The 22,253-nt window shown below is 49.0% G+C and overlaps 2 protein-coding genes across 2 annotated transcripts; both read right to left on the reverse strand.

Annotated features, from left to right (window-relative positions):
- Positions 1-1,812: 1,812 nt before the first annotated feature.
- On the reverse strand, positions 1,813-8,003 carry Klk6 (kallikrein related peptidase 6). Its single transcript, XM_050121523.1, has 6 exons — positions 7,734-8,003; positions 7,189-7,249; positions 6,573-6,729; positions 4,704-4,951; positions 4,164-4,300; positions 1,813-2,093 (listed from the first exon to the last, which is right to left on the reverse strand). The coding sequence occupies exons 2-6, from the start codon at positions 7,241-7,243 to the stop codon at positions 1,929-1,931; spliced, it is 762 nt and encodes a 253-aa protein (XP_049977480.1). The 5' UTR covers positions 7,244-7,249; positions 7,734-8,003; the 3' UTR covers positions 1,813-1,928.
- Positions 8,004-17,123: 9,120 nt separating this feature from the next.
- Klk7 (kallikrein related peptidase 7) lies at positions 17,124-21,276 on the reverse strand. Its single transcript, XM_050121371.1, has 6 exons — positions 21,146-21,276; positions 20,706-20,827; positions 20,185-20,344; positions 19,776-20,023; positions 19,516-19,652; positions 17,124-18,013 (listed from the first exon to the last, which is right to left on the reverse strand). The coding sequence occupies exons 2-6, from the start codon at positions 20,776-20,778 to the stop codon at positions 17,858-17,860; spliced, it is 774 nt and encodes a 257-aa protein (XP_049977328.1). The 5' UTR covers positions 20,779-20,827; positions 21,146-21,276; the 3' UTR covers positions 17,124-17,857.
- Between the last annotated feature and the right edge of the window lie 977 nt (positions 21,277-22,253).

Consider the following 22,253-nt stretch of genomic DNA (forward strand, 5'->3'; position numbering starts at 1 on the left):
AAATCAAGCATAGCCTAGCCTAATTGCTCAGTAGACTGAGGCAGAAGCATCAGAAGTTCAAGGCCATCCTTGGCTGCATAAAGAGTTCAAGGCCAATCTGGGCTATGTGAGACCTTAGCTCAAAAACTAAAGAAAACTTCTTAAGGTTCTAACTCAGCTCTGACCCTGTTTTGTTTTGTTTTTCTCTCAGAGTCAAGCCCAGTTCCCCCTGCCTGTCCCTTAGTCACATCATCTCCCGTTGATTGATATCTCCTGTGTCACCTCTTTATCCTGCTTCAAATCCTGGCTTCCATTGTCTAGTGTGGTCTCCAGAAGCTCTTATACATAGGTTTTCCTTACTGCTCATGGTACCCAGCAAACCTCCCAGCAGACACCTTTCTTTAACCCTCTCAGTCCTAGTTCCACCCCTTCTTTCCCTGCACCATCACCCCACAGTGATGGTCTCTTCCCTTTGGCTCCCCGCATATGGCTGGTCTAATTTTCTGTGTCTTCCTATGACCTTCAGAAGAAGGTCATCATCTCAGATGCTGGTCCCCGAGGTCCTTTATGACATCTCCCATCACTCTTACCCTCCCATAATAGCACAATCCTCACACATTTGTTTGTTTTGTTTGTTTGTCTGATTTTTCTGGAACTCACTGTGTACATCAGGCTGGGTTCTAAATCACAGAGACCCACCTGCCTTTGCCTCCTGAGTGCTGGGATTAAAGGCGTGCACCACACCTGGCTTCACCTCCTTATTTTTGCAGCTACTGAAGTGACTAAGATTACAGACACTTTCCTGTCCTGACTCCATGTCTACTTGGACTCTTCTCAGCCCTCAGCCCTGCTCCACCAACAGCCATGTCGATCTTGGCATTATATTTGGAATTTTCATGGCCCTGATCATGATCCAGATAGATTCACTAAAATAGTTAACATTTATACAAACTAAACATAAAAATAACCAAAAAAGGCATAAATCAAAATTAATTAATAATTGTCATGTTGTATCTGAAATAGTCACTATGTCCAATCAAAAAGAATGTTGTAAGGTTACTCTGATCCTCAGCCAATATGGAAGCAATTGTGTCCTCTGCCTTTGAGAACACTATACCCTCCACACAGTGCAGTGGTGGCATGCACCTTGAATCCCAGTACTCTGGGGTGGGAGGTAGAGGTAGGTGGATCTCTGAGTTCAAGGCCAGCCTAACTTACTGGCAAGTTCCAGGTTAGCCAGGGTTATACAGAGAAACTCTGTCTCAAACAAACACATAAACACAACCAAACCAAGCAATTACACAAAGCACTGTACCCTTGAGTTTCAGCACCGAGAGTCATTCTGAGTCACTAGCCCACTTTCGGCCTCTGCCTCAGTAAAGGGGCAGACCGTAGCTTCTCACCCGTACTATGCCACTACAAAGAGTTTGAGGAGATTATCTCTGAGGGGCTAGAACAAGGCAGAGGAGTCCACGGTGGATATGAGATTGGGTTATAGAGCAGTGGACATGGCTAGGCTTCCAAGGCGCAGAATGGAATAATGAAAAGCACTCCTTGTGTACATTTACTGGTAGAAGTGAATGAACACTCCGTGTTTCTGCAGTAAGTGCTCTTAACCTCTGGGCATTTTTCCAGCTCTACAATATCCCAGTTTTACAAATGAGAACATTCACACTATAAAGGAAAACACATCCCAAGGGTGCTCGGACAGTGAGTGACCACATTTGGATTCCTTCTGCTAACCACACCCGTGGGGGTAGGATTGTAGTCTATGCCCTCCAATCTCCCTGGGATGCAATGGTTGAGCAGAGTATAGTTAGCAACGGTCTGTGCTCTGGGTCACTACATTTATTAAGCATCAGTGTCAGATCTGGGCATCTGATGGTTCTGAGAGTAGGGTGGGTGTCAGGGAGGGAGAATCTGTAGTCAGCCAGGGGTCCGGGGATATCTCATGTCAGAGTTGTTTGGTTTTTTATGGTGTTTTGGATCCATCTGATATAGGTGCAGACATCGGTGTAAACTCCCGGCTTCTCCTTTGATCCACAGGGCATGTTACCCCATGACACGAGGCCTCGGAGATGACCTCCACATACCAGGGGCCCTCCAGAATCACCCTATATGGAAGAAAGAAAATCAGAAACTTACACGGAAGGATGAGAAGGGAGAGGAGGAATGGGGTAGAATAGGAGAGTTAGAGAAACCCAGAGATGGAAGGAAAGACTGGTATGGTGGTGTATGCCTGTCATCTCAGCTACTCAAGATGCCGAGGCAGAAGGATTGCAAATTTAAGGTTATCTTGTCCTATATAGGAAGCCCCTGTCTCAAAGTAAAAATGGGGTGTACCTCATGGATAGAGCACTTGCTGATCATGCTTAAGAACCTGGATTCAGTTCCCACCCAGTAAAAGACAAAGGTAGATGGGGTGCCCAAGGACACCAAGTTCCATAAAGGTACAGGTGGGAGAGACGGTGTTCAGATAAACCATCTATCTGAGAGGAAAGATGGTAGGACCTATTCCATCCCACAGCAAAGATCCTTAAAACTCAATAAACAAACAACACAAAGGTATCAGGAAGTCCCTGAAATTGACCAGATGCCCTCACACCCTCCTTCTCCAAGTTTATATAAGCAGTAAGGACTACTGAGGGTCATTCTCAGACAAGGTGAGCTGTCCGGAAGAGGCTCTGACTGCCTCAGCAGCTAAAGAGAAATGGTCTCCAGCTTGCTGAGCTGCCTGCAGGCTGTGCAGTGTGCTCTGCAGCTCTGACTTTGGAGAGTTGTCACTCATGCTGGAGTGAGTCATTTCCGCTCCTGTAAGTTATCTCAATAACTCTTTGGTTCACCAAGTTGGACTTTGGTGCCATTCTTTGGTCAGTTGCTGGTTCCCTGTCTGGGATGAGCAGATGCTTCTCATCACTGCAGGAAGAGATCACAGGACAGAGAGAGAGAGACACCATGGTCTGAGAGAGAGAGAGAGAGAGAGAGAGAGAGAGAGAGAGAGAGAGAGAGAACAAGGGAGGCAAAAATGCTAAGATCAAAGGGAGAGGTGGGGAAGGCAAGAACTTACGAGGGAGACAAAAACTTAATGCTATGCACCCCTAGTTCCCAGGCCAACCATGTCTACCTGTTCTTTCTTTGCTCCCAAATCACCATCTCACTTTCTTGGCCTGCTCACCCCCACCCTTGCTTTCTTGGTATGTTGATTTTAGCCCTCCAGGGTCTAGAGTAATTCTGGCATAAAAAGTGTCTGGAAGGCTAATAGTTGGGGACGCTCCAGGTAAGGTATTGGAAACTAGGTGGGTGTGGTGGCGCATGCTTGTCATCCCAGAGGCTGATGCAGAAGGATTTCCGAGTCTGGAGACAAGCTAGGGCTTGTGAGTGAGCACCACAGGAGCCCGGCTGTGGAGTTTGAGGGATCAGCGCAGAGTCCCTCTCTTGGCAGCTGCAATGCCCTCTCATCGGGAGCTCAGCCATTTCCAAGTGGGCTCCATGGCTACAGTTCTGAGGAAAGATGGCTCTTTGTAGCATCCATTTGGATTTTGAGTCTCTCCAGTTATTCAAAACTTCAGCCAAGGTGACCATTCACTGGAATTGTCTCTTAAGTTTTCAGGCTCACTAGGTTCACCCATATTTGCCTAGCCATTGTAGTGTCTGGCTCTTGGTGTCTGCCTCTCTGTCCTTGCATCTGAACTTCCTGTTTCTGCTGGGTGTCGTGTGGTCTGTGTGTGTGTGTGTGTGTGTGTGTGTGTGCGTGAACATGTGAGAGTATTCGTGTGCACGGGCGGCCAGCAGTCGACTTTAGGCATCCTTCCTCAGGAATCATCTGTTGTGTTTTTCTGAGATAGGGTCACTCACTGGCCTGAGCTCACTAATTAGGCCAGGTTGGCTGGCCAGTGAACCCCAGAGATCTGCCTGTCTCTGTCCCCCGGTACTGGGATGACAAGCACACGCCATTATGCCCTTCAGCTTAGGTCTTCAGTGTTTGACGGGCTGAGCCGTCCTCTTAGCCCCAGGCTAGCTTGCTTCTTTTTTATCCATCTCTGCTTATGTGAGATGAAGTCTCTTCCCCTGTCTTGTCCTCCAGTGCCCTCCCAGCTGGCCTTCTCAACCTCTGCTCCACTCCTTTTGGTCTGTGTCTCTGTCTTCCTGTTTGCTGTGGACTTCACTTCTGCTCCCACACTCACCTGGCAGGAATCATTCCCTTCTTTCTTGTCACCTGCGCACACCATGTTTTGGGTGATCTTACCAGGGTAGGCACGCTCACACTCCTTCCGGGACACCAGTTGGACATCAGCACACTGAATGGTGTCTGGGAAGTCACCTAGGAGGGAGAAGGGCCAGGCTATGGGAGCCATTTCTCTCGTGTCTTCATTGCCCTTCCCCCCCATTTCCTATTGATTCCATTTTTGTTTCTTTCTCATGCTTGGAATCCATCTTCCTTGACACCATCTCCTGATTGTTCCTGTCCCCCCATCATTATTGATCTGACATCCTGACTAGTCATTACTTCTCCATGAATTCTTAGTTGCCTTTCATTTTGTGGCCATCTTCTCCATGCTATTCATCCATCCATATTCGGTCCAAATCCTCAACCTTCTCCTCCCTCCATCTTTTACTATACACAACCCACTTGCTGGTCATCTCCATCAGCATCTTCTCATGGCCCGCCATCTACCATCCATGTCCATCCTTAGGACCCCCGCCAACCATCTGCCCTCACTAACCATTTTCCTTCTTGCCCCAGCCGAGGATCTGGCAGCTAGGCTTCTCCTCAGAGCAGTCTCTCCTCAAGGGCAGAGGCTGGATCTTTTGCGAGAATTTGACTTTATTTTTCAGATGCACCATCATGATGTCGTTGTCGTGAGTATCAGGGTTGTATCGGGGGTGGACAATTGTCCGATCCACAGAGATCTGCCTTTGGAAATTCTCTGTTTGCCGCAGGTTGTGTTTCCCCAGGAGCACCTCCAGATTCCTTGGAAGGAAGCAGCTAGGAATCACCTACGGTGCTGGGCTTCACCTGAGGCCCAGAGAGACCATCTGCCCCACTCCTCCCTCCTCCTTTGATCTTTCCCAGCTCAGTCAAAGGCAAACTCATTCTTCTAGAATTTTTCTTCTTTTCCTATGGCACAGCTTGACATTTAGCTCTGTAGCTGCACCTTCTACACGCACAGATTCTACTAATCACAGATCAAAACCACGGCAGCACCGAGCATGGCGGGGCACACCTTTAATCCCAGCGCTCTAGAGGCAGATGCTGGGGGATTTCTATGAGTGTGAGGCCAGCCTGATGTACATAGTGAATTCCAGGCCAACCAGGACTATGTAGAGAGACCCTGACTCAAAACCAAACAAGCAGCAAAATATGGAGAAAGGAGCTGGCAAGATGGCTCAGCAGGTCCAGTGACTGCTGCACAAGCCAATGACCCGAGTTCAGCCTTCGGAACCTACATAAAGGTGGGAGGAGAGGACCTGTCCCACAAATCGTCCTGGGACCTTCAGAGTTGCACCCACACAAAACTATTAATAAATGAACATCTGAATATGTATGGGGAAATGCGTCACTATTAAACATATACAGATTTTTTTCTTTCTTTTCCTCAAAAAAAGTAGTTTAGCAACTACTTATGCAGCATTTACACTGCCATGGGTACTACATGCAATCTAAGAATAATTTTATTAAAAAAAGAATAATTTTATTTATGAATTTATTTTTAAGATTTTTTTATGTAAATATGTGTGTGAGTAGGTGGGGCTCACATGTGCATTTGAGTGTGGTGCCCATGAAGGCCGGAGAAGGTGTTGGATCTCCTGACGCTGGAGTTTCAGGCAGTTGTGAGCTGCCATATGGATGCTGGGACTGAACTCTGGTACTCTGCAGGCATGTGCTTTTAACCACTGAGCCATCTCTCCAATTTTTTTAAAGATTTTATTTGATGTGTGTGTGTGTGTGTGTGTGTGTGTGTGTGTGTGTGTGTGTGTATTGGCATGCATGTGCAGAGTCCAGAAGAGGGCTTTGGATCCCTCTGAGCTGGGGTTACAGGAGTTTTCAGGCTGTCTGGCATGTGTCACAGGTGCTTGGATCCAAGGTTCGCTTCTAACGATTGGGAAGCAAGTTAACTACTGAGCTATTGCTCCAGCTCCTGCTTTTGTTTTTTGAGAACATCTCTTGTAGCCCAAGTTGACCTCAAGCTCCCTGTGTATCTGAGGATCAGCTTGTGCTTCTGGTTCTCCTGCCTTATCTCTCAAATGAGGAGACTACGGTTGTAATCTACCAGGCCCAGTTTGGGAGATGCTGGGGATGGAACCCAGGGCAATCACTCCACTGGCTCCTACATCACCACTCCCTTTAGAGCTCCTGCAAGGGTATCCATAGACTACACACAAGTGTCGCATTATTTTTTTTTTTTTTGCAAGAGTGTTAAGTATCAGCAAATCTGGATATCCCCCAGGGTCTTGGAACCATGACTACCCTGGCTAATCAAATGTGCTTACAGGATGGTGAGTGCTCAGGTCTGCCGCCCTCCTGAAGTCTGCACGTACCCGATACCCTCTGGATCCCCCTCCATTCACTTCTCCAGGAAAGAGACACTCACGGTTTTTTGCAGTGGGCAGCTGTGAGTACCCATTGTGAGTCAACGAGGACCCCACCACACAGCAGGTGGCCTGAGGTGTAGAGGGCAGCTTGGAACGGATGAGAGTTCTTCAAACAGGGGCCACCGTGTACCACTTTATCCTGCTCCTCCGTCCAGGCTGAGAGAAAGAAGATCTGAGTGAGAGAAGAGCTCAGAGAGCCTAGACCACTCCTGAGACGAACTGCAATCCAGTCAGTCCCCAACCCCATCCTCGCCTCCAGTCCGGCCTCCCATCCCTCTACTCTACCTCTCTCCACTCCTCCTTTTTTGTTTTGTTGTTGCTGTTTTGTTTTTCAAGACAGGGTTTCTCTGTGTACTACTAGCTGTCCTGGAACTCACTCTGTAGACCAGGCTGGACTCCAGCTCTGAGATCTATCTGCCTCTGCCTCCTGAGTGCTGGGATTGAAGGCGTGAAAGGCATGTGCCACCACGCCTAGACATCTCCGTCCTCAAACCCCCTTTCCAGACTTGTCCTTGGCCAGTCCTCTCAAGGCTCATCTCAGTGCCCCAACTACCATCTGCCAACAATACCCATCCATCCACAAACCATCTCCTCCTTCTATGATCCTTTTATCACCTGGATTAGCAAGAGCCAAACACATGGCCAGCATCTTCACCACCAGCTTCTTCATGGTCACCTGGAGTGGGGAAGCCAATGACTGTGTTAGTCAGGTTCTAACCTCTGTCCAGGACCCCGCCCTGCTCCTTCCTCACCCTCGCTGTCCTCCCTGTCCTGTCCTGTCCTGTCCTGTCCTGTCCTGTCCTGTCCTGTCCTGTCCTGTCCTGTCCTATCTTCTCCTCCTGCCCTTGTTTGATCTCTGCCCCCTTCTCACTTCCTGGTTTCTCATTTCTCAACCCACACCTGAACCTGAGGGTCCTGTAGGGCAGAAGCAAAATATAATGCAGACCATGCCCATGGTTCCAGCTGCTCTGGGGGAGAAGCACAGCCAAACTTCCTGCCTCCCTGAACTCTGGTCTCCCTTTCTGCCAACAGAGAGGTTAGTCCCAAGGGGTCACCGACATGCTTCCTCTCAGTGGGACTTTTCTTTTGTATCGTGGCTCCATCCTTACATTTCCCTTACCCCCCCCCCCCATATAGGTGTTGTGGTGCGTATGTCTTACCGTTCGCGGCCAGCAGCGTACCTGCCAACCCTTAGGTAGGAAAAATGACAGCACCTATCACAGGAAGCCAGAGGCAGAAACAGTCAGCAAGGCAGGGTGTTCCACGGGAGAAGGGAGAGAGCAGACTAGTGAAGGTGGCCTTAAGATCCGAGTTGCACAGGGTAGGAGACGCCTGGGTGCGGAGCCCTAAGCAGTAGAAACGGGAACCTGCCTCGCACTGTGGTCTCCCAGAAAGAGGCAGGCTCTGTTCTCAGGCTCTCCCAGCTTCCTTTTAACCCCTCTCTCTTCCAGTCGCCTAGCCAGGAGGAAGCCAGACACACCCTTTTCTTCACCCGAGCCTCCCACATGCATTCCTTCTTCCCCATGGCTCTGCTCATGGTGACCCCTGACCAGATAACTACAGGAAGGCAGTCCCTAGCTCTGGTCTGTAGTGACCCTGGATCTCTGGGTCCTGAGGGAGGAGTTGAGTCTGTTTTCCTGGGTCTGAAGGAGAAATGCTGAGGCTTGGACCCCTGAGTCTGAGGGAGGAATCCTGGACTCTTGAGTCTGAAGAGGACAGATGAGCTTGGAGCCTGATCTAAAAGAAGAGGGTTGAGAAAAACCTGCGGGGCTGAGGTAGAGAGAAAGGGAGATCCTTCTTAGTTTTAGATTTGCAGGATTTGGGACATAATTCGGACTGAGTGCTTAGTGCCTGCTTCCAGGTTAGTCAGTGGTGCCCCGACCTCCACAACCACCCTGCCTGTACCCATTAGGAAACCCGCAGGACCTCCTCCTGGGCTTGTATCTCTCAGGCACTGGAACCAGCTGCCCAGGTTCAGTGGGGTCAGGATGAGTCACCAGCTTGTAAGTCCCTCTGTGGGTGCTGAAGACCTCTACATCCCCAGGAGAGTGGGAGCTGCAAGCCTCCTGTTGAGAAAGGGTGTTTCACTCAGCTGTCCCCCGCCCCTAACCCAGGCTGGGAAGCAGGATGAGCAGTGTGGGGAAAGAGATGTCCAACAATCAGCCATTGTCTGTCCCCAGAAACGTGGCCACACTCCCAGCAGTTCCAGGAAGAAGGGCGGCAGGCTATGCCAAGGACTTCCCTTTGTGCCAGTGTGACTAACAAGTCTTGCTGGGGCCTTGATCTGAATATTTTCGAGCTCTGGACCCTCTCCTCCAGGTTGTCCCACCTTCAGCTTTTCTGGCCCTGTTCCCCTGTGTCTGCCTTGTCTGCCTATCATGGAGGAAGCTCCATCTCAAACGTATTTGCCTCTCTCAAGCCTTTGCTCTGATATTTTCTCAACTTTTTCTCTGTCCGTTTGTGTTCAGACTTTCCTCTGTCTCTGCCTGTTTCAGCACCTCTGTTTCTTCCCTCTCCCTTTCTATCTCTGTCTGTCTGTCTCTCTGTGCATGTTTTTAATCTCTGTCTTTCTCTCTTTCTGTGCTTTTGCTTATCTGTCTGTCTATGTCTTTTTCTGTTTGTCTTTCTACCTGTGTCTGTCTCTTTCTCCTTTTCTCTGGTTCGGCCTAATTTTCTCTCTCTGTCTCATTTCTCTTCATCTCTCTCCATCTCTTTTTGTCTTTGTCCCTCTTGATTTTTCTCTGTTTCTCTCCATGCCACTGTGTCTCTGTCTGTCTGTCTCTGTCTGTCTGTCTGTCTGTCTCCTAGCCCCCCCTGGACTCTGCATATCTTCTGTTTCTCTGCTGTCTCTTTCCCTGTACTGTTTGGGGAAAGGTGTGCCCTGGTATGCAGCTCTATTCCTGGAGTATGAGAAGGGATGGCATGCTGTGAGGTAGAAGTTAGCGAGGTCCAGGAGGGCATGTAGCCTCACTGACGCTGCATGTACATAGAGACACACAGGTAGAGAGGATTCCTGACATGCAGGAACTGGGGAGCAACCCCACGAGAGATAAGCGGGAGCACTGCAGAGCTATATCACAAACTGGGATTACGGGAGGTGCCTTTGAACTTGGGTCTGAGAAGCAAGAGTCGGGAAGAAGAGAAGATGCAGGTGTGTGTGGGAAGAGCAGGCAGCGGGCAGTGTGGGCTGCAAGGGAGGGAACTGATGGAGGGTGGTGGGGTTGAAGGGTGTGGGGACACGGAGGGGAACTGCAGACATACTCAGAAGCCAGCAGGCAGTAGCAACAACAGGCAGTTGCAACAACAGGCATGAATAATGTGCCCCTCAGCATTGCTGGGCACGGCACCTCGTGTGACCTTCTCCTGATCTCCTGTACTGCTCAGTTCCCATCACTCTGATTAAGAAGTCTTAGCTGGCACTTCACGCTAGGTCTCTCCTGACCTTAGCATCTCCTTGTGTCCCACTGCTTTCCCAGACAGTCAGTTCCCCACACACAATGCACTGCCCATTCAACCCTGTCCCACTGCCTCCCTTCTGTGACGCTCACTCCTCCTTGTGTCCATGTTCTGGCTCCAGTTCAGACTGGTTCTTCACCCACCTCAGCACTTCCCATTTTCTGGGTCACTCACTAGGCTACAAGAGGGGTCTCCTTGTACTTTGCCTCTGCCTGAGACCGGAGGACCTTTAGAACTAGGGATTTGGGGATGACTCAGTTGTAGAGTCCCTTGCTGGAGATGTGGCTCAGAGGCAGAATATTTTCCTAGAATTTCCCTAGTGAGGAGCCTGGGATGTGGCTTATTGCTAGAGGCCCTACCTAGGGTCCCACAGTGATGGATGTGTGTGTGGCTCAGAGGTAGAACATTTGCCTAGAATTCCCCAGTGTGTGTGTGTGTGTGTGTGTGTGTGTGTGTGTGTGTGTGTGTGTAGCTCAGAGATTGAGAACACGGCCAGCATGGACAAGTTCCTCAGTTACATCCCTCAGCATTATCAAGGGGTGTTATGTGTTCTTACTGCAAAGATATGAAGTAATGTCTGTGTTAAGTAGTTTTGCTTAACTATTCCACATTGTATGTGTACATTTATTGATATACCATAAGAATATGTAATTCTCACTTATCCCTTGAAAGTAAACTTAAGAAATAAAGAAAACAGCTAAAAAGACACAGCAGCAATCGGTTGAGTTTGGTGTCATAGGCCTGTCATCCCAGCTAGTTGGGAGGCTAAGGCAAGAATACTGCAAATTCAAGCCCAGCTGAGGCCACAGAGTGAGACCCCATCTTAAAATGTAAAGGAAAAAAGGTCACAGCTCTGCGGTTCAGTATTGACCTAGCAGGTTTGAAGGCCCCGTATAGTAAAATGAAACAAAACAAAGTCGGGAGTTCCTTTATATAACTCAAGATATTAAAGGTGTTATCATCCATGATGCAGTGACCCCAGCAGGTCACACGGTGGTCTCCCACTCATACAGGACCTGCTGGGGTCACCTGCTGCAGCCGCTCATGGGACTGACCTCGGTCATCTGCTATCAATGACAACCAAAGGTACATGAATTTCGAATAGAAAAGTTATCAAAAGGCCCATTTGTCTCATGTCCTGGCAGACAGAATGATTAGAATTGAGTAGGCCTTTTCCACTTAAACCCAACTCAGTGGGAACTTAGCTTACTCCTCTCCAGCGTGGAGGACCGTGAGCGCCCTGGCTACACACTGCTTTGACTGGCCCTGCCACCTTTCTGCGCTCCAGCTCTGGAGAGCACAGCACGTGTCCCGAGTCTCTGCTTCTGAAGCTTCCTCTGTGTTTCATGCTCTCCTCACCTTTCCTCGTGGACCACCTCTCCCTCTGGTCTTGGCCGGAACACTGCGTCTTAGATCAAGTTTCCGCTGGACACCACCCAACGCCACCTGTCCCGGCTGGGTTAGTCATTCTCTTGTGTGGGCTTCCGCAGGTGTCTCCTTCCAGGTGTCGCCCTGGACCAGAGCCATTTGTATCAGTGTCCATCTTCTTCACGGGATCTTGAGCTCCATGAGGGCATGGACTGTGCTGACTCACTGGTGCATCCACAGGGAACTCAGGAAATGCTGACCTATGACTCCTTAGCCTTCATCACATCCACTCCCGTGGCAGACAGGAAAACCCAGGCACAAGGTAGGGAAGTTCATCGCTTAAGCACAAGCACACAGGAAGTGATAGAGACTGTATGGCACTCAGCTTCCAACTCTGAGGTATTCCAATCCACCACAAGCCAAAATGGCAGCATTCCAATATGAGGATTCTAATATGACCTGCCTTGATGTGTTATACTCTAACCTGATGTATTCTTTTTTGTTTGTTTGTTTGTTTGTTTTTGTTTTTCGAGACAGGGTTTCTCTGTAGCTTTGGAGCCTGTCCTGGAACTAGCTCTTGTAGACCAGGCTGGCCTCGAACTCCCAGAGATCCGCCTGCCTCTGCCTCCTGTGTGCTGGGATTAAAGGCGTGGACCACCACCCAGCTTGTTTCTAGTTTGTTTAATTTGGTGTTTTAACTGCCCAGGACAGGCTCCAAAGCCACAGAGATCCACCTGCCTCTGCCTCCCAAGTGCTGGGATTAAAGGCGTGCACCACCACCGCCCAGCCAACCTGACGTATTCTAACACAGTGTATTCCAACATGGACATGTTTCAACACTGCAGTGATTTGGCCCATCTCCTTACAATTCCTTTCTACAGCACAAGGTGAACAGGCCCAGGAGGAATCTTCTGTGAGGGGAAAGGAGGGGACACATAGGATTTGAGTCTCTCATGGTCTACTCAAGCCCATTTCTGTCCCATTGCCTCCTCTCTACTCCCATATTATTAGTGGGGTTAGAAAATCTTTAAAGAAAGAATGAAGCCCTCCTATCTATGCATCTGCCAGTGACCTTCATTGTCTTCCCATCCTTATCTCTGGTCAGACTGAGCATGATTAAGTGTCTGAATTGACTTATTCAGTCAAAATCTTCCATATAAAATTTAAAGGAGGGGCTGGAGAGATGGCTCAGAGGTTAAGAGCATTGCCTGCTCTACCAAAGGTCCTGAGTTCAATTCCCAGCAACCACATGGTGGCTCACAACCATCTGTAATGGGGTCTGGTGCCCTCTTCTGGCCTGCAGGCATCCACACAGACAGAATATTCTATACATAATAAAAAAAAAAGTCTTAAAAAAATTTAAAGGGAATTTTATGAGAGTAAACAGGAAAAAGGTAGGAAGTAATACAGAGTGAGAAGCAACTCTTGCTGGCTTGTGTCTGATGCTGGTCCAGTACTGTTCACATGTGAAACTATTTCATCTTTATGATGACGCCAAGAGGTGGGAGCTTAGCCTCCCACTTAACAGATGAAGGAACAGAGATGGGGAGAAAGACAGCAGGACAGTAGGCTGCGGCTGTAGCTCAGTGTTAGAGCTTCTGCTTACCTGTGGGAGGAGAAAGAGAGAGGAGAGGAGCCAGAGGCAGGGGAGTAAGGTGAAGGGGTGAGAAAGGAAGACAATAGGAGAGCAAGGAGGAAAGAGAGAGGTAGAGAGGAGGAAGACAAGAGGGAGAAGAGGTGAGCAGAGAAAAGGGGGGACCTGGGGAGGAGATGAGAGGGATAGGAGGCTAGGGGAGGGAGAGGAGAAGGCAGGGATAAAAGAGAGGAGAAACAACAGGGTGTTACTGGAAAAACTGGGGTTTCTTTATTTTGGCTGTGAGCCTAGCCTTTAACAATTGAGCCATCCCTCCAGGCCCCAAAATTGAGGTTTCTATTTTTTTAAATATTTATTTATTATGTATAGAATATTCTGTCTGTGTCTATGCCTGAAGGCCAGAAGAGGGCACCAGACCCCATTACAGATGGTTGTGAGCCACCATGTGGTTGCTGGGAATTGAACTCAGGACCTTTGGTAGAGCAGGCAATGCTCTTAACCTCTGAGCCATCTCTCCAGCCTCCGGGGTTTCTATTTTGAATTGTTAGTCCTGTTAATAAAAATATTTCAAAACAGACTTGGGTGATAATTTTATTAGAATTTGGGGGGATGGTTGTAAATGAAATTATCAAAACTTAATCAAAATATTGTCTTAAAAAGGAAGGCAAGCTGCCTAGTGGAGAGAGACAGAGAAAGAAAGTTATGGTTCTTACTGGCATGTTCGGCAGTGGAGGCTGGCAAGCTGCACAGTGGAAGGGGAAGGGGTCTTCAGAGGATGGCAAGTGTACCTGGACTTTGACCAGTATCCGAAAGAAAAAGATTGAGAAGGAACTCAGAAATGCAGGCTGGCAGCACGAGCTGCTACGTGGAGGAGGGGTTTCTGGGAAGGGTAAATTCATGATCTCATTAAGGGCATAATTATTCCTCCCTTCACCTTAGCATGCCTTCAGGTGAATCAGATTTCCTGAGAGGTAGACTCCTGACCAGATGATTGGCAGGTCCATCTGGATTGACTTTGAGGAGATAGTTGTCTATAGTAGCCTGTCACGTTCTAATCTTTGAAGCAGATCAGTGTCGTGTCTCCACCCAGACCAGAGGCAGATTCCATTCTTTTGACCAGAAGGAAGTCATTCTTTTTTAATGGTCAATACCAGCTGTGCTGTCTCTGCCATCCCTCTGCACCTCCCCTTTTTCTTTCTTTCTTTCTTTCTTTCTTTCTTTCTTTCTTTCTTTCTTTCTTTCTTTCTTTCTTTCTTTCTTTCGCTTTCTTTCTTTCTTTCTTTCCTTCCTCTCTCTCTCTCTCTCTCTCTCTCTCTCTCTCTCTCTCTCTCTCTCTCTCTTTCTTTTCCCTCCTTGTTCACAAACACTGGACATTTAATATCTACAACACTGACATGACATGTGTCATGCTTGTTTTTTTAAAAGAGCATCTTTGATCGCTTCACACACACACACACACAGGTGTCTTGATTATACCCCCCTTTATTCTCCTCCTATCCCTCTGCACACTCCCACCTTATCTCTTCCCCACATTCATGTCCTCTTCTTTCTTTTTTCCTTCTTTTTATTTTTGTGGGGTATTGAGTCCAGTTGGTTCTGCCTAAAGAAATGCTGGTGGATCTTGTTGACTTGACCCCACCTTATCCCCTCTCTTCTTTTCTCCTTCCTACTCCCCCTTCTTTCTTTTCCTTTTACACAGGTAACCATCCTTCCTGTGTGTTCAGGAGTGCAACACCAGCTAGTCTTGTCCAGAAGACAGCATTTCACAGCGTGCTGCCTCATCCTCTTATGTCCTTCTGCACATTCGTTCTCAGTGTTCTCTGAGCCTTGGAGTTAGTGATGTCGCTGTCCCATTTAGGGCTGACCACTCCACAGTTACTTCGTTTCATCTCTTTGACCATGTGTGACTCTCTGTATCTCTGCCCACTGCAGAAAGAGGTTTCTCTGGTCAAGGTTGAGAGCAGCGTGAATCTATGGCTATAAATACAAACACGTAAAAGGCAGCTTGACAACATGGCCTTTTAGACTAAACAACAATAGGTTACCCCCTATTACCCACCCCAGGCCTTATGGCCTCCCAAGCCAAGTGATCAGGCTTTTAGTGCCAGGCATGAATTTCCTCCTCTGAAGCAGGCTCATCACCCCTGGAACACCTCATGCCACTAATGAGCCAGTCAGAAAATGGCTGCACCCCTGGAACACCTCATGCCACTAATGCACTTGTCACGGTGCATCTTACTGACCCCCACATTTTAATGGGTTCAAAGATACTTCTCTTTATAATGTCACCAATAAACAAGAGATGGAGTCCATTCATGAGGGAAAGCTCCATCCTTGTTGGCATCCAGGGCTGTTAATCCCTGTCTGTTCACCTAACAAGAAAGGAGGGGGGAGAAGAGGCGAGAGAGAGAAGTAGACACACACTGCACACGCGACACACAGCACAGGCCCCAGCCTCCTTTCTCAGACTCCAAGAATCCATACCCTACCCTTCCTTCCTCAGACCCAGGAGCCTAGTCCCTGGCCTCCTCTATCAGGCTTAAGTCCAGACCTGTCATCTTCTGGACCTGTGTCTAATTTAAAGAATACCAAGGGAATCTGGTGCTCCAGCTCCATGGAGTCTCATCAGCATTTCCTCTCTCCAAACTACCCAAACCATCATTCAATCTAAAAATTTAAAGGGTCTGGCATGGTGGTGCACATCTTTAATCTCAGCACTGGGGAGGCTGAAACAGAAAGATCTCTATGAGTTCGAGGTCACCCTGGCCTACATAGCCAGTTCCAGACTAGTCAATGCCATATAGTGAGACCCTATCTCACAAAGGTCAAGGGAGGGATTTGGAGATGGCTCAAGAGGTCAAGTACTGGGTGTGCAAGCACAGGAATCTGAGTTTGGATCACAATACCAGCATAAAACACAGCATGTGGCTGTGCACATGTTTGTAATCTTACTGTTGAAGAGACTGAGACAAAGGATCTCACATGCTAGCCAGTCTCTTGAGAGGGAGAGACACTGTCTCAAAAATCAGATAGAGACATCCAGTTTCAATATTCACACACACACACACACACACACACACACACACACACACACACACACCACTCAGAAATAAAATAAAACATAACATATATATATATAAACCAGAGTCACAATGGAGCCCCAGAGCCCGGCTACAAGAGTCTGTCTGATTGCGCTACAAAGACGTAAGTTCGTACTTGGGTTGGATTGTTCGGAAAGGGCTTTGTTTTTCTTTGACCAGACAGTAGACTTAGAGTTAAAACCAGTAGCTTGTGGAACTTAGCTTCTTGCATTAAACACCTGCTTGTGGCGCCTACAATTTATTTGTGTGTGTGTGTGTGTGTGTATACACAGTAGCGGCAGCATTTCTGGCTGACTGACTGAGTGCCGTCAGTGGAGTCTCTGAAGAAAGAGTGATGGGAAGAAGCCAAGTGATGTTTGTGGGAGGAAATTCCCGGAAACAGGAAGAGCAGGCAGGAGGGGCAGGCCCTCAGTTGTACTGCATCCCTTTGTCAGCAGGTTCTGAGGTGTCGCTGCCCAGAGAAGGAAGGCAGGTGACTAGGTGTGGCTCTGCTCTGAGTCACAAAGCATGCCTCTCTTCCCCTACCCACTGGGGAGAAGCTTGCTCACCACCACCTTTCTCTGGACCTCAGTTTCTGGATGACCGCCAGAGGACCTAAGCGTTTCACCCTCCTCATCCCTCACTGGAAACTTCCTCTGTCACCTGAGGGAAATGCAGGCCCTTTCCGTCCCTTCACTTTGGTGATGTGTGTACTTGCCTTCCATCTTCTCTACCCCCCTCCCTTCATCTCTAGCTCCCCTCTTACATGCAAGGAAAACAGAAACCCAAGAACTGGGGAAAAGCATCCCGCCCGTCAGGGCCAGGCTGAAAACAAGCTACAATGTTCTTAAAGATTAAAAATATTAAAGATACTTTATTTACTTTTTATTTAGTTTTGCGTGTGCATGTGTGTGTGTGTGTGTGTGTGTGTGTGGGTGTGCAGGTGTATATGTGACATAGCGCATCTGGAGTTCAGAGGATAACATGGAGAAGTCAGTTATTTCCTTCTATGTTGTGGGCCCTAGAGATGGAACTCGTTCTCAGGTATGGCAGCAAGCACCTTTGTCCACTGAACCATCTTGCTGGTCCAGTTACACTTTCTTAGCCAACTCCTCCTCATGGTCTCCCTCCCTCCACCATCGATGCTTCCAGTGTCCCCACCATTATTTTCCAGGCTGTGTGCACACACATGAACATCACTTGGATTTTATTCTGTATATGTTCCACTTGACATGTCTAGTTCAAGCCAGTCGTTATGCTTTGTATCCCCATTCAACATCATACAATAGCAGCCACCTTGTGTAAGGCTGATTATTATAGCCGAGGCATTATTTTTCATGTGTTCAGAATATTCTGAGAGAAACCAACCTGCCATTTAAATGATCAAAACTTTGGAACACGTCAACAGCTTCTATTCATTTTCCCCTCTATAGTAAGTAATGTAACGAATCCAAACTTGGTTCTGTTTTTTAATAACTCCCCAGAATTGGAGGGCCTGAATCAGAGGCCATGAGTGAAGGCAGCGAAGTCACCGCCACCATCCAATAAAGGGCTGTAGGAAGCGCTGGACTTCTGGCACGTTCCGCAGTCCTGGGGTTTTTTTGGTCTTTTGACTTAATTTGCTTGTAGGTCTCTGGGGTTCTGGTTGGTTTATAAGCTTGGCATTGTGTTGAGTCTCCACTCTATCTTGGAGGCAAGGGAGTCAGACAGGACTTGATGGCGCTGCCACGGGTGTCCTTACTCTACACGCATGTTCTTGGAGGCACACAGCTTGACTCCTGGTGCCTTAGCGATATGTTTTCATGGTGTTTTCCAACCACTTTGTGTACTTGCAGACTTGAGTGTAGACTCCTGGGTCATTGGGCTGGCCACAAGGGTAGGTTCCCCAGGACACCAGACCTTGAAGGTTGTTATTGCACACCAAGGGTCCTCCTGAGTCGCCCTATAGGGAGCAGAGGAAGGTGGCTTTAGCTTCAGAGGAAAGCTCCGTGACCCCCAGGTCACCCCCAGACATCATCTAGTTTAGTCTTTGAACGGAATCAGTTTTCACCCTGGCTAGTGGACTCATCACCTCTGGGAACTCACGGGAGAGCAGGAATTCATACTGTCATGGTGATGACCTGGGTTCTGTTAGGTCCTCTTGTCAGGAAAGGAAACCCTTGGGCTGTCAGGAATCTGGTCCTGGCCCGGGAGAGGGGGTATCCTGGTTCACAGGGACAGGAATATGTCTCCTACCAGTGAGTCCCTCAACAAGCAACTTAACATCTGTCTTGAGAGCTGGGGGTGGGAAGAAGGAGGATAAAGAGGAGGAGGAAGAGTGAGGGAGGAAGAAGAAGAAAGAAGAGAGGTGAGGAGACAGGAGAGACAGGAGGGAAGAAGAGGAGAGAGGACTGGGAAGTCGGAGAGAGCGTGAGGGGAGGAGGAGAAAGGAAAGGGAGACAAGAGATGGAAACCAGTCCAGGACAGAGACAGCAAGAAGAGAAGAGAGTCAAATAAAATTAGGACTAAAAAGAAAGAGCTGAAAAAATGTTGTTCAAAGCCAGGCTGAGAGAAATGAGAAGAGACCAGGGGAAGTGGGACAGCTCCATTCTTGCCCCAGGACCAAGTCCATGGTCAGGCATCTGATCAGGCAGAAATGTCAGTGGTCATCACAAAAAATGAGTAAAAAAATGAAGTGGAGGCTGGACACCAGCACTCCAGATCGGGATCTCAAGTCCTGCCTCAGCTACAGAGCGCTCAAGGCCAGACAGGGCTACAGAAGACCGAGACGACTCAGTGGTTAAGAGCACTGTCTGCTCGTGCAGAGGAGAGTAGATTCAGCTCCCAGCACCCATGTGTAGCTCACAACCTCCTGTAACTTCAGTTCCTGGGGCTCTAATATCTACTTCTGGCTTCTTTGGGCACCAGACACACATGCAGTATACTAACATACATGCAGGCAAAAACATTCATACACATAAGAAATTTCAAAATAGATCTTAGAGACAAAATTTAGCAATAAATGTTCACCGCAGCAGGTTCTGCCCTTGCAGGTATATACTTATCCGAGGCAGGCATATTGCATTGAATTTGAGATCAGCCTTGGTTACATAGTTCTAGGTTAGCTTTGGTTACATCAGTTCAGGCTAACCTGGGCGACACAGTGAGTTACAGACCAGCCTGGGCCACAGAGGAAGACTGTCCCAAAAATGTAAGAATAAAACAATATCAGTCACTGAGTTTTGAAGCTTCTGCAAAGTTTGGGCTGGAAGGAGGCTCACTCACATGGCCACCTCTGCATTTCTCAGCTCCACTAAACTACTGGCCTGTGTCTCATTCAGTCCATGCATGAACTACAGTTGTTGACCAGCAGAAAGTGAGAGAGCTAAGGAGGTGGGCCTGTCACATGGCCAAGACAGGCGATGTGGACAGAGGGGGGCTGGGGGTGGGGCAGTAAGGGCTCACGTTGCAGGTGTTGGTCTTAGAGTCAGGAATGCCAGCACACAGCATGGTTTTCCCCAGCAGGTCCTTGTACACCTTCTTGCACTCCTTGGAGGAGATGAGCTTCACATCCGAGCACATAAGGTCCGAGGGAAAGGTCACTGTGGGGAGGAGGGCACCAGCCAGTGCTGTGTAAGGGACTGGGTAGGATGGGAGCTGAGGGTAGAGGGCTGGGATCTGGATTTCTGTTACCCAGGGAGGATTCCCATCTCAGGCAGTCTCACCCTCTGGGCTGGTTGTGGTGCCCCATCCAGAGACAGTGCAGGATGTCCCTGGAGGTTCACAGCGTGATGGAATGTTGACTTTCTGCACATTGGATGACATCTTGACTGGCCTATCCAACCTCACAAGCATGATGTCATTGGCATGGGTCTTTGTGGAGTAGCCAGGGTGTCGGAATGATCGCGTAGCCTTAATCCTCTGGGCACTCTTATCCCCTATCTTGTCACTGCCCAGATGCACAGTGTACTGACTGGAAGAAGGAGGTGACACTCAGAGAAGGAGAGGAGAGGGAGGAGAAGAGGAGGAAGGGAGAGGAGGGGGGAAGAGGGAAAAGGAAGAGGGACAGGGGGATGGGGTGGGGGAGAGACCCAGAGAGTACAGACACACCCTGCCAGGCCTTGCAGTACCTACCCCATTTTACAGTGGGCTGCGGTGAGCACCCAGCGTTCGCTGACCAGCACTCCTCCACAGTGGAGCTGATCACCTCTAAGCAGGGCCACCTGCCATGGATGGGACCCTTTTTCACATGGGTAGCCATCTATAATTCTTTCTCCATTTCTGTCACCCTGGTCTGGACAGAGACAGAGACACACATGGGCATCCAGCATCAGCGGGAGACAGACACTAAGCAGGGATTTATAGTCAGGGATGGTACTCTAGTGTTCAGGAGGAAAGACAGAGGACAAGAAGGAGAACCATGCAGAGGAGGTGAGGGTGGGCGAGGGAGAGGCACGAGACCACTCAGAAAACCCCACGATCACGGCACACACAGACAGCACAGACTGCTGAGCCTGCGGAGGCAGGGAGCCTGTCCGAGACCCGAAGAGAAGACAGCACAGGTTCACAGTGACTGGGTCATCCCTCCTGTGGAGGAGTGATCTGGGCGAGGAGATTCTGAGTCAGGGTGTTGGGGACACTGGGCAAGCTCTCACCTTCTTGTCCAGCAGTTTCCAGGGCTAAGGACAGCAACACAGTTATCAGGGGAGGGAGCCAGACTCCCACCATGGTGTTAGTGGCTCAGGGCTGCCAGATGAGAAGCTAAATGTTGCCAGAGCTAGAAACATTGAGAGAAGAGGTGCTAAGATTCAGTCCTACCCCTCTTCCCTCAGACCCGGGAGTCCAGGACCCAGACTGCTTCTCGCTGGAGTTCAGAGAGCTAGACAGAGCCTCCTCCCTCAGACCTTGGGGTTCATATCCCAGCCCTCCTCCCTCAGACCCTGGGATTCAGACTCATGCTCTCTCTCCGCTTTCAGACCCTCTCCCTGGACAGCACCTAAGCTTCCATCCTGTGGGTGGATGCCTAGGCTTTGCCCCTCAGAGTCTCCTGTCTCCAGGACGGTTTGTGCACACCCCGACTGAAAGTCCCTCTCACCTGGGAGTGTCTCACTTGCTTAGGCTCCGTCCTGGGTCAGGAGCCCAGTGACTTCAGCTTTCTGTAGGGCTGATCCTTTTATACTACCCCTGCCCCCGCACCGCCTCCAGCACCCTGGGGCATAGGTGGAGCTGTCTCTGGGTGCCTTCCTTCTGAGTTTAGGGTTATCTGAAATCCCTGAGGCGGCTGTAGCAGTAGATACTGCAGATCTCTCTCTCCACCCTCCTAACTGCAGCCGGCCCTGCTGCCGGGCAGGGTGGCTCCCGTGCTGCCGCCCCCGCACATTCTGGCCCCACCGTGTCAAGGGGTTGCTCCCTGGAGCAGAATTCGAGCAGGTGCAGAGGGAAGAGGTGCATCAGTTTGGAGCCTCACAAAAATAATTTTCTAACTCTAACTTTCTCTCCGGGTGACCCAGCTCCAGCTCCCACACCATGGTCATGACCAATGTGTTGGAACTCCTGCTGCTGGGTCCAGTCCTGTCTTCGAGGCTCAGCTCACTCCCAGCCCAAACAAGCGTAAAATTTAACAGAAGATTCCACACCCAACACCAGCAGGATGGATGCCAGTCTAGTCTCTGTCCTCGTGCTCATTTAAAAACATTTAAATTACATTATTTATTGTCTGTGTGATGCACACCACCGTGTGCATGTGGAGGGCAGAGGACAACCTTGAGAAATTGTCTCCTTTCACCACACAGGGCCTCGTTGCAAGCGTCTTTACTCACTGAACTATCTCGCCAGTGGTCATATAGATCGTTAATCATATTACACATAGGTCTCTCCACATATTATGTTTTTATACCAAAAATGTAAGCAGCAAACATTATCTAGTAGAATCTCCACCCCCATCCCAACAGTTTTTATTTTGATTCTTTTTACAAAAGATTCTACTCTTCCTTCCTTTGGTGGGAAGAGTTTTGGGGATCAAACCCAGAACCTTGCAGATAGTAGGCAGGGCTCCACCACTGAGCCACACCCACAGAACCTCACTGGAGGATTCTAGGCATACACTCTAGCACTGAGCCACACACACAGCACCTCATTGGTGAATTCTTTTACTCAAAAAGAGACAGCGGAAGGCAGAATGTGGTGCCACATTCGGGTCATTT

Source organism: Alexandromys fortis, unplaced genomic scaffold (assembly GCF_014885135.2).
Source record: "Alexandromys fortis isolate MF-2015 unplaced genomic scaffold, M_Fortis_MF-2015_v1.1 scaffold_161, whole genome shotgun sequence".
Classification (NCBI taxonomy): domain Eukaryota; kingdom Metazoa; phylum Chordata; class Mammalia; order Rodentia; family Cricetidae; genus Alexandromys; species Alexandromys fortis.

Bases quoted from the DNA above. Each gene is read 5' to 3' on its own strand.
- Klk7 (XM_050121371.1), bottom strand. From the start codon at position 20,778: ATGGTGGGAGTCTGGCTCCCTCCCCTGATAACTGTGTTGCTGTCCTTA. The intron at 20,345-20,705 runs GTGAGAGCTTGC...GTCTCTGTCCAG, and splicing joins GGAAACTGCTGGACAAGAAG to ACCAGGGTGACAGAAATGGA. The intron at 18,014-19,515 runs GTGAGCCCTTAC...TGCTCCCTATAG, and splicing joins CTAAGACCAACACCTGCAAC to GGCGACTCAGGAGGACCCTT.
- Klk6 (XM_050121523.1), bottom strand. From the start codon at position 7,243: ATGAAGAAGCTGGTGGTGAAGATGCTGGCCATGTGTTTGGCTCTTGCT. The intron at 4,301-4,703 runs GTTAGTGAGGGC...TCTCCCTCCTAG, and splicing joins CTGGGGCAAGAAGGAAAATG to GTGACTTCCCAGACACCATT. The intron at 2,094-4,163 runs GTGAGTGTGGGA...TCTTCCATATAG, and splicing joins AAGGGAATGATTCCTGCCAG to GGTGATTCTGGAGGGCCCCT.